The 15245-nt window shown below is 39.6% G+C and overlaps 1 protein-coding gene across 12 annotated transcripts in view; it reads left to right on the top strand.

Moving 5' to 3' along the window:
- The window catches only part of MTSS1 (MTSS I-BAR domain containing 1), a 186006-nt gene that overhangs the window by 16340 nt on the left and 154421 nt on the right, over positions 1–15245 (top strand). For 11 of the 12 annotated variants that reach the window (XM_042465784.1, XM_042465791.1, XM_042465783.1 and 8 more), the window contains exons 2-3: positions 3992–4053; positions 8069–8142. In XM_042465784.1, coding sequence (XP_042321718.1) covers positions 3992–4053; positions 8069–8142 — 136 coding nt within the window. Of the gene's footprint in view, positions 1–3991; positions 4054–8068; positions 8143–15245 lie in introns of those variants that run through there. The other variant, XM_042465790.1, reaches the window with a different exon arrangement.

Raw genomic sequence — 15245 nt, 5'->3', positions numbered from 1 at the left:
TGTTTCTTCCCGGGAAAAGTCCCGATTGAGTGCGATGTTGTCTGAAAATCTGACGTGCGATCATCCTGAGAGTATGCTTTTTTTCTTCCCCCTCCCCCCATGTGCTAATTCCTCAATAGTCAGGTATACATTGTATATATATTCTAAAACCAGACTTTGATTTTGTCATTTTGAATAAGGGACACCATTTTACTGTGCCATTGCATTTAATGGGACTTGAGCATCCACAAATTTTGGTATCCCCAGGAGGTCCTGGAACCAGACACTAGTGGATAGGGAGGGCCCACTGTAATCCATTTTGAGAGCAAGAAAACAGAAAATTCAAGGAATCTGGAGGAGTCAAGGGCCTCCAAAACACCTGTTGAGGTCCACAGGTAATCATAGGACCACATGTTGGCCACCCCTATAAAGAAAAGGAATTTGACAAATGAAACAGCTTGTGGTTTAAGCTGTGAGGTATGTGTGTGAGAGAGTTTGTGTGTATGGGGGGGGGAGTGAGGAAGAGTAATAGAAAGCTCATTCAGTGAAGGAGAACCTGATAGACAAGAAATCTAATGATGGAATGAATTGATGTTTTGTTTGGTTATTATACTGTAACAGATAAGGTTGAGACTATGAGTGGAGTCTGTTGCAGCTTGTGTTTTTGATTTGGTATTCCAAAATCATCAAGAGTTGACAGATCTCTTTCTGAGGATAGACCTCTTCTGGGCCAGTCTCATGGTTATCATTGACTGATCTCTGACAAAATCGTGTCTGTTTAATAGGCCTTTGGGTGTCTCCTGGGAAGTGTGGAGTGACAGGTAGGAGAATGATCAAATGGGTGTGAAATTGCCCTAGAACAGTATTGTCTCTTAAAGAAAAAAAAACACCAACAACCACAGATTGGTCTGAATTTGAACATTTGCATTTGAGCCTGGAAAGAAAACTGGGATTGTACACTTGTCCATGGTGATACGGATTTAGATTTTTAGGGAAACTGGGGATGGATAGTCTCAATCATGGAAGCAGTGGTCTTGAATTTGCAAGACTTGAGCAGGGCTATTGGTGATAGGGACCCAAGTCTTGCAGATTCTCTCATCCATAGTCACCATAAGTTGAAGTTGACTTGATGGCAGCTAACAACAGTAGAGTAGAAGCACTGAATCAAAGGGAGATAAGTAGGTCAACATATAATAAAAGTTTCATTGGTTCAAGGGATCTGTTTTTAATTTGGACTAACAGTTGGAGCTAAGCTGCTTTTCTTGGTTGAGTTCAGACTTTGAGGCTTCCTTTTTCAACTTAAGAGTTCTTGCTGTCTGAGCTAATGCGGACAAAATGGTGTACAGGTTGAGTCTCCCTTATTCCAAATTCTACAATCCAAAATATTCCAAAATTTTCCACATAGTTTGCTGAGAGTGTGACACTTTTGCTTTTGGATGGTTCAGTGCACAAAAATATAAAAAATGTTGTGGATAAAATCACCTTCAGGCTATGTGTATAAGGTGTATACAGAACATAAATGAATTTCATGTTTAGACTTGTGTCCCTTCTCCAAGATGTATTATGTATATGGAAATATTCCTGACTCCAAATTCTAAAACAACTCTGGTCCCAAGAATTTGAGATAAGGGAGATTCAAAATAGGTTGTAGCAGTGTACTGCTTTCTTAGGCCTGTTACAGACTGCCAAAATAAAGCTGCTTGGGGTCTCTTTGGAGGTATGCTATTTAAATGATGCATGGGTCCTAAGAGTCTAGAGGTCGCGCCAAAGCCACACTCCATTCCTAAGCACTGGAGTGCAGCTTTGGTGCAGCTTCCGGATTCTTAGGATGCATGCATCATTTAAATAGCATACCTCCAAAGAGACCTGAAGCAGCTTTATTTTGGCAGTCTGTAACAGAACTGGTTCTGTCCAAACTCTTGCTTGTAAAACACAAATGCATTTATACTTTTGTGGCTGCAGGCTTAGGTTTGTTTACTTGGGAGTAAGCTTCATGAAACTAAATGAGTCTTACTTTTGAGTAAACATTTATAAGCTTGTTCTTTGATTTGTAAGTATAGTGAACCCTTGGTATCTGCTGGGGTTTGGTTCCAGGAACCCCTGTGGGTACCAAAATCTGGATGCTCAAGTTCCATGAAATGCAGTGGTGTAGTAAAATGGTGTCGTTTATATAAAATGGCAAAATCAAGGTTTGCTGTTAAGAATTTATTTCTTGAATATTTTCAAGCTTTGGATGGTTGAATCCATGGATGAAAAATCCATGGATATGGAGGGCTGACTGTATTCCAATTTTTATTTGTCACTTAGTTATTAGCAATTGCATTTCATGTTGTCAAAAGAATAAACAAGTTCAGGTTTGACAAAAAAATGTTACATGTATTTCATATTTAGTGAAAGTTAATTTTTTGCCCTCCCGTCCCTGGAAAGATAGAAATATTTATTTGCAGATTTATGCAAATATTCATCTCTATAATAATATAAGATTGTGTTGTACTTTGTGCTGAACTGGATTCTCTTAAATTGCATGAGTACAAATATTTATGTTAATGAGTAACTGTTCTTGACATAGTTGAGAATTAGGTACCTTTCCATTCTGGCAAATGAAGACTTTGTGACCTTTGAAAGTTGTGTAATATTAACAAAAAAGAAAAAAAAAAAAAAAGGGGGGGGGGGATTTCTACCATCATAGTGAATCTTGACAATCTGTAGGAGTTCAGTATGCACTAGCCACATTGATCATGGGCACCAGAATCTCTGATCACACAAAAACTATTTTGGACTAGCTGTATTGGGCTAGGCCTTTGTGACCAGTTCAGGTTGGCTTTGAGTTATAGATGTGAAAACTTAGGAGGAAAAAACTGGAAAAATTCAGGAAAAAAAAAGGTCCTCCCATTTTTTCAATGTTTCAAAGTATTTCCCCCCAGAAAGATTAAAAACAAATAGTCTAGACTATTTACTTCTAGAATGACAGGTAACATGTTTACGACAAGGTGTTCATATATCCCCCCCCCCAATTATTTTGAAGAATTATGTAAAAGGAAGACCAAGATTACGTACAGGAACAGATCATTACTACAGTATTCCTGGTTTTGGCTTCGTTTTCTAAGCCCTTTTTTGGGAGTATGTACTGGTTGACACTAGAGGACTAGAAAAGACAAAATGATTTTCTTGGTTTTGCTAATGTTGATGATTTCTTCTGTTCTCTCCCCCTTCCCCTTGCTCCTTATAAATTCCTCCTTCTAAGCTGAAAAGACGTTTGTTACCCTTTTGGTGTTTCTTACATTTCAGGAGCTTTGAAGGTCAATTTGCAACAAAAATAAAAATATTAATTGTAATTTGTAGTTATTATCTGAATAAAGTACTTTTAATAATCCCAATGATAATTTTATGAGAAGTTAAGCATGGCATAATACATGTCATGTTCATAAAATTAGTAAATTTCTTTTGGGGGGGGAGATTTGAAAACTACAGACAATTTTGGAAAAACTGAAAAATGCTCTATTAGTATCTTGACAAATTGGGAAAAAATGCTATATTAATACAGCATTTTTTCCAGTTTTTTTCACACACCAACCCACCCCCAAAATGTTTATCTCTTTGGCTTTAAAGTTTCCAGAAATTTTACATCTGTACTTTGGGTCAGAACCAGGGTCAGAGTATAGGTTTCTGGTTGAGGGGGAAACCCCACATATGCTGTTTCTCTCTTTTTCCTTCCATTCTTAAGGGCTTTAAGGAAAATATAGAATGAATTCTTTGCCTGGCAGATCTCCTCATGTTGTCTGCCCAGTGCCAAGTGGAGATACTGTACTCTTTGAAAACACTGTTTCCTTTTTGTATTTCTCTCTTTCCATTTCCTTGAATTTTTTTCTGCAAAGGAGGATAAAAATGTCTAAATACTTAAGAGTGAGACTGAATGTGCTTATTGACGTGTGCCACTCCCAGCTGGCTTTTTGGAAGACAGATTAAATTAAGATATTTCATTCTTCTGTATTTTTGCTTCTTGTTATTCCAGGGAAGCTACCCGGTTTGGGAAGATTTCATCAACAAAGCAGGGAAACTGCAGTCTCAGCTTAGGTAAGTTGTTATCACTCTCATATCTCTCTGCCTGGCTCCCTTTTTCTTTCTTTTGTCTAGAAGGATTTTTTCTACATGGTTATAGTGATAGTCCTTTTTTAATTGTCTTCTTGTGCCCACAGTTGGAATGAATTTAGGCTTGTAGCAGATGATTCATCTGGCTCCCTACAAATCATGGTTTGCTTATCAGGAACCATCTTAAGGATCACATGTTTCCTTCCTTCCCTCCTTCCCTCCTTGTTGGTGTTAAGTATAGTTTGTGTTAACATGTGCTAACCATAGTATTAACAATGATTTGTTATTGATATGCACCTTCAAATCATTTCTGACCAATGGCGACCCTGTCATGGGCTTTTCTTGGCAAGATTTGTTCAGAAGGGTTTGCCATTGCCTTCCTCTGAGGCAGAGAGAGTATGACCTGCCCATGATCACCCAATGGGCTTCCATGGCCAAATGGGGATTCGAACCTGGGTCTCCAGAATCATTGTCCAATACTCAAATTACTACACCATGCTGGCACCTTAGCACCTATCATGGTTGATGTTGTACAACTGCAGTTATAAAACATTAGTACTCATAAGTGCAGAAAGAAAGGAAATTCTTTTAAGTGGAGGACCAAGGAAAGAGGTTATAATAATAATAATAATAATAATATAATAATAAAATTTTATTTATATTTCCCGCCTCTCCCAATGGATCGAAGCGGGATTACCACAAGAATACAGTGATACAATATCTAAAATACAATATCTAAAACTGCTACAATAAAATCAATAAACGACAATTCTGACCTGAGGTGAACCGTTCTTATTTATAGAAGATCTGGGGGGTAGGCTCGCTGGAAGAGATCCGTCTTTAATGCCTTCTTAAAGGCATCTAAGGTAGATATGAGGCAGATCTCTTCTGGAAGGTTGTTTTAGTGAAAGAGGTATATTATATATAAAGTTGCCCCTCCTTTCTCTCAGACTTGAGATAACCCACATCCCCAAATCTTACTACATCTCAGTCTGGCAAACCATTTGGCTCAGGGACGTTTCCTTTTTTCACAGTGAGCTCTAAGTACTGTATCTGCTGAGGTTTTGTTCCATGACCCCTCGTGGATACCAAAATCTGTGGATGCTCAAGTCTCATATTATACAGTGCCATAGTAAAATGATGTCCCTTATATAAAATGGCTAAATCAAGGGTTTTTTTTTCCCATTCTTTTTTTTGGGGGGGGGTATCTTCAAGCTGTGAATTGTAAAGTCCATGGATGTGGAATCTTTTGGTATGGTATCTTTTTAAAAAAAATTCACAGATCTCTTGTGCCATATAGAAGCATTCTTAATCTGTCTCTGATGTTCTGTAATCTTAAACAGACTCTGTTTACCTAAGTGTTCATCAAAGGTGTGGGTGACTGTTGGTGCAAAACAATTTCCTGCCATTTTCATTTAGCAGGAACAAGGCTTGTTGTTGTTGTTGTTGTTGTTGGTAATTTATTAATTTATAGAGCACTGTAGGATTTGCCCAGTGCTTTACATAATAGAAATCAAAATGAAATAAGAATAAAAACCTTCCAAATGGCGTACATCCATATTGCAAAATTAAAATATTTCTAAAATAATATGGCAAACACACAGCCAAAAGATAAACCCCCATACTGATTCCAATAGGGTTAGCTCATTGTTGTTGTAATAATCAATATCCCCTCCATTATGTGGTAGATGATCTCACACTCTCTTCTAATCTAAAAGTCCTAGGTCTTTAGCCCTATGAGCGCTACTTTCACTGTGCCGCTTGAGAAGGACCTAATTATAGCTCAAGCAATATCTGCATTTCTTACACTTCCTTATACTGTACATTGCAAGTAGACTACATTGTTGTAGCAGTTTGATTTCACTTTAACTGGAATCCTGTGGTTCCTGGGATTTGTAGTTTAGGGAGGCACTAGAGCTCTTTGGCAGAAGATTTATTTACTGTGTTTTATTTTACTTACAATATTTCTATCCTGTCTTATAAGGTACTCATAAGGTACTCATGATACACTTACAAGGGCCTTGAGGCTGAGCTCTTCAGGAACAACCAGCAATTATTTAATTCCATCTTGGTGAATATTTAAGTTTGGGGCCATGTTAGTTTATTTCCCGCCTCTTCCTTCTTCTCCTGCTGTGTGCCCTTGTTTTTAGTGTATCCCCAAAGTCATGTCCCAGATTTCTTAAATCTTAACTCTGAATATGCACTTAATTAAAGTAGAGAAGGAAACACTTCAGCGTATGTTTTAAGGTGAACAAGGTCCTTAAGACCTACTTCTACGTGAAGTATCCACTATATTTAGGCAGTCCGGATCTACCATTTGTTTGAGGACTGGCTGCTACTAGATCCATGCTGGAAAGGGAAGAAAAGGCTATCAGTTGCAAATGGAGATGCCTCCTTTGGGGTTCTATGTTGAAAGCTTGGTTGACTTTCATTTCCTTGTCAGAAGTTTCAGTAGACATCTGTGATGTATTTCTTGCTAACTTGTTCCTGTTGAGACAGCTGGAAGATAGGTCTTGACGGTTGGAATGCTTTTCAACATTAAAGAAATAACACCTGCTCTCTGTACATACAAATCTGCCATTTTGTAGGGAACATTCCTTGATCATCTCTGTTGCTCTGTGATGTGTTACTTGCAGATGTGCAGAACATATGTTTTATTTCATAACCCAAGGTAACATTGAAACTTACACAAGAATTGAGGTCTATTGGAGATGCTGTCCTCTGATGCTGTAGTGTGGGCAATATGCTGAGGAAGGTCATGGGAGAGGGCCTTCTCTGCTGTGGCACCTAGTTACGAATAAGCTTCCCGGTAGACAGCCAGTGTGGCATAGTTGTTTGAGTGTTGGACTGTGACTCTGAAGGTTCAATTCCTGGCTCAGCCATGAAACCTGTTTTGTGAACCTTGGTTTGGTTTGAGTGCCAGTGTGGCACTCCAGACTATGGACTATTATCACACAGAGGAGGCAAGTGTCCTCCTCCTGAGATTAAATCACCATTAAATGCTATTAATAGCACGATTGGGGGGAAAGATTATCCCCCCCCCCCGCATGCTTCTCCCATTCTTGTCCCATTTGTAAAGAGTAATGGAGGCGTATTAACAGAAACTCCTGCGATCGTGCTATTAACAGGATTTAATGGTTACTTAATCACAGGAGATGGACGCTTGCCTCCTCTGTATGATAATCTCCTATGACTCTGGAGACCAGGGTTGAATTCCTGGCTTGGGCATGAGACCCACTAGGTGATCTTGGTTAAATAACAGGATCTCAGCTTCAGGTGAAAGCAGTGGCAAATCTCTACTCAGCAGATCTTTCCAAGACAATCCCACGATAGGGTTGAAATAAGTTGGGAACAACTTGAAGGAGCACAACAAAAAAGAGGCTTGATTGGTCCTAATATTGGTGTAATTCCAGCACTAAGTAAAACATGTGTTTGCTTCTTCATTTTTGCTAAAGCCTTTGGGGTTAATTGATTAATTCAAATTTGCATATGTGCATAGTTTTAAATTGTTTTAATCTGTTTTAAACTATTTCATTTTAACTTGTCCTATTCTTTAATAAGTTGTTAGCCTGTTTAAATTACTACTGTTGTTTTAAATGATTAAAATTGTTAGGTCCCCAAACGTTATTGGTTTATGATCTCTGTCATTCCTAAACAGTATGGGCAATGGGTGGGATAATACGAGGTGTAGTCCAAGGTCCCAGTCTTGAAAAATGCTACTTTCTGGTTGTATTAAACCACTTAAACAATATTGGGGGGAAAAATTTCATGCTTAATCTTTTATGGAATAATAGGAAATAATTTTATGATTGTGCAAAGCAAGAGAGAGATGAGGGTATACATGAAGTTGAAAAGAGGTACAGTGCTACTTTTTGTTCCGGTTCTAGCTTCTTTGTTCAGCCTTAATATATATATTTTTCTTTCATTTTTTGCCTGTGTCATGATCAGAATAGACTGTGACAAGCTGTTTCTAACACTGTGTTATCTGACTGTATTATAGGACTACGGTAGTAGCAGCAGCTGCCTTCTTGGATGCATTTCAGAAAGTGGCTGATATGGCGACCAACACACGTGGTAAGCAGATGTGTCAGTTTTTAATTTAACAGAATGCAGTGTGTGTGGTTTATAACACACATTTTCTCCCTCCCTCAAAATCATGTTACTGTTGCCAACAAACAGATCTGGTAGACATCTGTAGAATACCCCCTCTTCCTAAAGTGTGAATATTTGCTACATGAACAAAAACTAATAATAATACATAGATGCTTTGGAAGAATTCAAAGAGCCAAAAACCTGTCATTGAGGTTTGATAGGTGTAAATAACAGGAAAGTGGCTTCATTTGCCATCTGAACAGTGCCTTGGTGTAAAAGAGGGGGGGAAAGGAAAGAGATTCAGAGGAGAAATTGAAATACACTGAAGTTTGTTAATAGAGCAGAATTCAGATATGTTTTGCAGCTTCACAAATAAGTTTCACAATTTATTTACTCACCTATGCTTGTCACATCTTGTGGCATGTTGACAGCCTCAAGGAAGAAATACAGCTCACTTCCAATTTACAAAGGCTACTTCTCTGGTCGCCTGGGGGTTATTATTTACTCACAGTAACTGAGCGGCTACTTAAAAGCTGAGTATTTTGGCCAAGCCCTAGATCATGAACTAAATTCTCTCCTGACTTGCATTTAAACATGACAGCATTTCAAAGCTTTTCTGCCTCCATTTTGCAGCCTTTTTATACATCAATAGATTGGATTAAGCTTTTGCTGTATTCTTCACTCATTTTGGGGTAATGTCCCCATTCCCTTTCTGTGTGAGGTTTTTCCTTACCTTTTTGAGTCTGGCCAGTGTTTGCTTCTTCTTCTTGGTGGGTTGATATGAACCCCTTTTTGGAGCGACTAGGGAAATGTCATAATATGCTAGCTGGGAATATCCTATCCGTCTCTTGTATTTTTGGACACATGTAAGAGATTTGTATATGTAGTGGTTTTTTGCCATTGGTTGCTGTTGGTAAAAGACTTTAGGAGAACTTGCCGAATTTATGAAAAGTCCTTGTGAAAAGATAACTGCTTCTCTGACTAGAAAAGTATGAGTCTTCCTTAATGTTAAGGCACTATATATTGAAACCTTGGCTTTTAAAAAAATGTTTTATCATCTTCTGTCAAAGCACAATAATAGTAGTATTTGAATGGCGTAGAAGTGACAATACACTCTTGCAATGTGAAGTTGAGCATTGTTAGCCAACAACAATTCTATAAATTATTTTTCAAAGAAAGGGGGGAATTAATCATCTGAAAGATTCCCTGGTGGTTCTTTAAGTTGTGATGCATCTAACACAGAAATCCTGAAGATATAACCTTCAGCGTTTCTCAGATGAAAACCAGGACATCTGTGGTCAAGCAATATCAAGAGTGTGATCAGATTGGCAAGTTAGGAATGAGAAAGAAACACAAGCCTGGAGAGACTGCAGCAATTTGCTTTTGCCTTAGTGTACTAGGAAAGGCAATATTCTACCTTTGGAATTCCTGCCAAAAAAAATGATAGATATCTAAATGCATGCACAAGTATTCTCTCACATACAGCTTTCAATATTAAGAAATGTGTGCTTTCATGTAGGGTATGTAGGATTAATTTACCATCTGGGGATTGCCACACCAAAAGCCAGCTAGGGTTTTCCAAAGATTGGGAAAGTTAATCTTTGGATTCTATCTTGGAAGTGTTACTTTTTGGAGTCCAACTCACAACATATTCCCATGGAATATCCAGAAATGTAACTTTTCAGAGATTTTTTTTTTCCTGGCAGCTCTATGTGAAAGTGTTTCTGCATAAAGTCTTTGGCGGTTGTCATATGCTTTCTAATAAGTCTTGAGGAATTGATAACTTGCCAGAGCTGCAATAACAATTTCTAATTTTGGTAACTCATAGAGAATTGATCTTTTTCAGTGAAAAAGTGTGGCTCTGCTCTTTGGCAACTGCAAGATGATAGTCTGGCAACTGCAAAATGATAGCTTTAACCTCTGAATTTACTGGAGTATGACACTTTTGATATTCAGAGTCAGTTTGTGTTTTTATTGATTGATTGACTGATTGATTTAAAGTATTTCTGTATCCATTCCCAGCCCACAAGAACTCCTGAGGTAGTGAGCAAAACAATGTAAAGATAAAAACATTTTAAAACACATAAAAACACCTAAAAGCATTCCAAAAATAATCCTAGAATCCATTTAAGACTGCAGTTCCAAACATTAAATGCCATGCAGAACAGCACCGTTTTGGTTGCCCACCAGAAGCAAAAGTGACGGGATGAGCCTGACTTCCTTGGGTAGGGAGTTCCACAGTTGAGGCGCTGCTACTGAGAAAGCCCTGTTACATTTACCCACTGATTTGACTTTATGAGGCATTGGGACACCCAACTGGGCCTTATCTGAAGATCTTAAATTTCTGGTAGGCTTATATGGGAGGAGGCCTCAAGTCGTTTAAGGTTTTGTAGGTCAACACCAGCACCTTGAATTGAGCTTGGAGGCAAATTGGTAACCAGTGCAGTTCTTGCAAGACTGGTGTTATATGGTTTCTAAAATGCATACCAGTCTGGCTGTTGCATTTTGTACTAGCTGCAGATTCCAAACGTTTTTCAAGGGCAATTCTATGAAGAGTGCATAATTGGGAGGTAACTAAGGCATGAATCTCTGTGGCCAGATCTGCCTTTCCCAAGAAATGGTATTGCTGGAGCACCAGCCAAAGCTGGGCAAAGGCACTCTTGGCCATTGGAGCAATTTTGCTTTTCAGGAGCAGCACTGTGTCCAAGAGCACCTCCAAGCTGTGAACCTGATATTTCACAGGGAGTGCAACCACAAGTGAATAGGCTGTGATCCCAATTCTAGATTGGTTTGCCTACTAAGCAGCAGCACTTACGTCTTCTGTGGATGAAGCCTCAGTCTGTTTACCCACATTCAGTCCTTTACTGCATCCAGATAACAATTCATTACTACCACAGCCCCCTTGACATCAGTTGTAAAGGAGAGATAGAGCCTGGGTATCATCAGCATACTCATGACACCCAACCTCAAAGCTTCAGATGACCTCTCCAAGCAGCTTCGTGCAGATACATATTTATACATATTCAGGTATAAAATCATTTGAGTAGGATTTTCTTTTGATCTGGATCATTCAGTGCCGCTTGGTGCATTTGAAAAGTGTCCAGATCTCCTTGTGTGTTTTAGCTCCCATGCCTTTTGGAATAGTCCTGTGGAGTAAGCTGGTGGTATTATTGCCAAACTGTAGACTGGGTGATACAGAGTCTAACGGATTGAAAAAAGCAGCCTTCTTAAGGATATCAAAAAAGGTCATGATTGAGGTTAGATGTACCCATGACGTGGTTTCATCTTGCAAACTAATCCCAGTTTTAGTTGGATATAGATTAAATGCATACTTTTGAGTGACAGCTTGCCTTTCTTTACGTAAATTATATAGACTGGGGATTTTAATGCAGAAATAGGAACCTCCCCTCCACACTGCTAATAGCATAATAAATCTAATTCATGTGGGCAAATATGCCACGTACCATGCTGAGTCATTGGAGGAGATCATGTCTTGATTGCACTAGGATCAGAGTGTGCATGCAATGCTTCCATAAAGCAAAGTTCATTTCTAATGTAAGAACACTCTGTTTTTGTGCATGTGCAAGACTGGGATCAGGACAGCTCAGCTTAAGGCATTTGTTTGTTTGTGACTTTTATGGTTTGCACTTCCTCTATTGAACTGAAAGCAGTATACATGGCTCCCTTTCTCCCCACTTTCTTCTGGGAACATCCCTGTAAACTGGAATAGGCTGGGAAAGATAGAGTGGCCCAGAGTTATCAGTGAATTTCATGGCTCTCTGGTGACTTAGACCTTGGATCTTCCAAGCCTTGGTCTGGCACTCTAACTGCTATATGACATCATTTCTTACAAGTTGTTGTCAAGTCTCCTGGATATTGTCAGGGAGATATGGGGTGTTCTTGTCCAGAAATGTAATTTGGAGTTAGAATTAAAGGGCACCCAGTTGCACTCCAATGCTCTTAACAAGTGCAGCACAGTTGTTGCTTGCTTCGGGCAAAATGTTTGGCTTCTGCTGAAATTGAGGATCCAGTTATGGGGAACAAGTAGCTCTTGGATGGTATGTAGCAGGCTTGTTAATTACAGTGCTCCCTCCACATTCACTGGGGTTAGAGATGAAGTATCCCTGTGAATGTGGAAATACCACAAAGAAAATAAACAACCTATTCATTTTTTACCTCAGAGAACACCTCTTTGGAATCGCGAGGTCCTTCAGTGCAACTCTGTAGTCAGCATCTGCGAGACATTCATCATAGAATCAGGCTGGAGGACTTACAAATGCCTAGAGAAGTGTTTTCTATAGGAACTTTTAGGGTCTCCAGGACAGATCTTTGGTCAATGTCTGGGAGAGTTGTTCTGGAGGACCAAGAGATTCTTAGAGAGAACATGTTAATCAAAACTGCAAAAGTCAAAGCCAGAAATGTGGAGGGACGACTGTAGTTGCCTTGGGGCAACTTTAGGTTCACAGTATGGTTTGCCCAACCCAGTACAATATGATTTGTTGTTACATTTGTTCTTAGGTGTGGCATCAGGTTCATGAGGGAAGACAAAACTGAGAGTTCCATTTGGTAGCTTTGCATGGTTTGATTTGTGCTTAATAGAAATAGAGATAATCTAGGTCTTCCTGGTTCTTGTGTTAATCTTTGGAATGACTGCTTAACTTGAAGGCTACAAAAAGAAATGTATATGTATGTATTTGTTATACATTTTGTTGAGAAATGCTCACAGTCTGTAAATTTAATTTAATTTTATTATATATTTTTATTATATTTCTTCCAATAAAATAGTAAAGTAAATAGTAAAATAATAAAAAGAAGAGTTATTGGGCCTTCAGAGTTTGAACAAAAGGGGGATGTCAAGTGGAGCCAATTCTGCCTTTGCATTCTCCATAGCTTGACTCCAAGCTTTGAAGAAATAGAGAGAGGTTACAGATGTTGTTGAGAGCCAATGTGGTATAGTGATCACCTTTAAAGCCCTAAATGGCTTGGGTCCAACCTATCTTCGGGACCGCCTCTTTCCATATAATCCTTCCCACACACTTAGATCCTCAGGGAAAAATTTGTTACAGCCTTGTAAAACTAGGCTGTCAACGACCTCCCAGAGGACCTTCTCTGCTGTTGCTCCCAGATTGTGGAATGGCCTGCCAGACGAGATCCGTCATATTACCACTCTAAACAGCTTTAAAAAAGCTATAAAGACGGATCTCTTATGGCAGGCCTTTTCCTGAATAGTTCTCCGGCCATCGGAAGGAAAATCTAACTGCTAACCTCCGGCTTCACCACACTTATTGTATTGTTTTTTAAGTATGTTTTATGTTTTTAATTCCACACTTTTTAATTGTATTTTAAGGGGTGGGTGGGTTGAGGATTTGGAATGTGTATTTTAACTTTGTAAGCCACCCCGATTACTTTTTGTAGAGAGGCGGGATATAAAATTATTATTATTATTATTATTATTATTATTATTATTATTATTATTGTGATTTGAGTGTTGGACTAGGCCTTTGAGACAGCAGGGTCTAATCTACTAAGAATTTAGAGAAAGGCAATGGCAAAACTGCTCTGATCAAAACTACCCAAGAGAACCCCATGATAGGGTCACCATAAGGCGATGACACACACAACAACAACAACATATGATACTGCTTTCTATTTGATTAAACCATTGGTTTATACTTAGTACTGTCAAGTCTGGCCAAATACCTTTTCCCCCTCACTGGTCCGCAAACCTCATGCTTTTCTGCTTGATTGATCATGCATGTTTCTGCTTCATGGTGTTCCAGGTGGTTGGATTTGCAGATTCTTTCTGTTCTTCAATGGAGAAATGGTTCACTAGGGCAAATGACCAGTTGCAAAGCAGTGGAATACACCACAGACAAACTATACCTGAGCCACTTTTACGTAAATGTGACCTAGGAATAATCAGAATTTGTTTTCATTCCCTTTGTATGGGGCAGCTTTAGGCTACAGGTAGGTAAATTGCAACCCACAGGCTGCATGTGGCCCCCTCACCCCTTTTCATGACCCTGGGTATTTTCCAGAATTTCAGTTTAAAATAATTTAAAACAGAAATAATTTAATTTGGTGGCAAGCTGCTCTCTTGACCATGGTATCCTTCTGGAACACCTGAGAGACTTAGGTATTGGTGGCACTGTGCTTCAGTGGCTCTGGTCCTACCTTTTGGGAAGGTTCCAGATGGTGAGGCTGGGGGATTGTTGCTCTTGTAAAAGAGAGCTGACATCTGGCGTCTCTCAGGGCGCCATTCTGTCCCCCATGCTATTTAACATTTACATGAAGCTGCTGAGACAGATCATCCAGAAACATGGAACACGGTGTTATCAGTACGCTGATGACACCAGATCTATCTCTCCATGTCTCTGACTGATACAGTGACTAAGGATGGCATCTCTCCTCTGGATGCCTGTCTGGAGTCAGTAATGGACTGGATGAGGGAAAACAAACTCAAGCTGAATCCAGAGAAAACAGAGGTACTCGTGATAGGTACCCCAAGTCTGGACAGGGAAATTTGCCATCCTGTCTTGGACGGGGTCACACTTCCCCTAAAGGACAGAGTTCGCAGTTTGGGAGTACTCCTGGACTCATCCCTACAGTTATCATTGCAAGTGGATGCAATGGCCAGGAGTGCGTGGTACCAGCTTTGGCTGATATGCCAACTGCGTCCCTGCCTGGACCGAAAGGACCTTGAAACAGTAGTACACACGCTGGTAACCTCTCGGTTAGATTTCTGTAATGCGCTCTACCTTTGTACCAGGTTCGGAAGCTTCAGCTAGTTCAAAATGCTGCAGCCAGATTGGTCACTGGAACTTCAAGGTTGGACCACATAACACCTGTATTAAGATCTCTCCACTGGCTGCCATTTAGCTTCGGGGGTCAATACAAAGTGTTGGTTATTACCTATAAAGCCATACACGGCTTGGACCCGAGTTGAGGGAACGCCTCTCCCCACACAATCCGCCCCGCACCCTCAGAACAACAGGGAAGCTCTTACTCAAGTACCCCAGGGTGAGACTAGCAGCAACGCACCAAAGAGCATTCACAGCGACAGCTCCTATGTATTGGAATAAACT

This window comes from Sceloporus undulatus, chromosome 4 (genome assembly GCF_019175285.1).
Source record: "Sceloporus undulatus isolate JIND9_A2432 ecotype Alabama chromosome 4, SceUnd_v1.1, whole genome shotgun sequence".
Taxonomy (NCBI): Eukaryota; Metazoa; Chordata; class Lepidosauria; order Squamata; family Phrynosomatidae; genus Sceloporus; species Sceloporus undulatus.
Note: the sequence above shows the minus strand (reverse complement) of the source record. Positions and strands in the feature narration are given on the sequence as shown.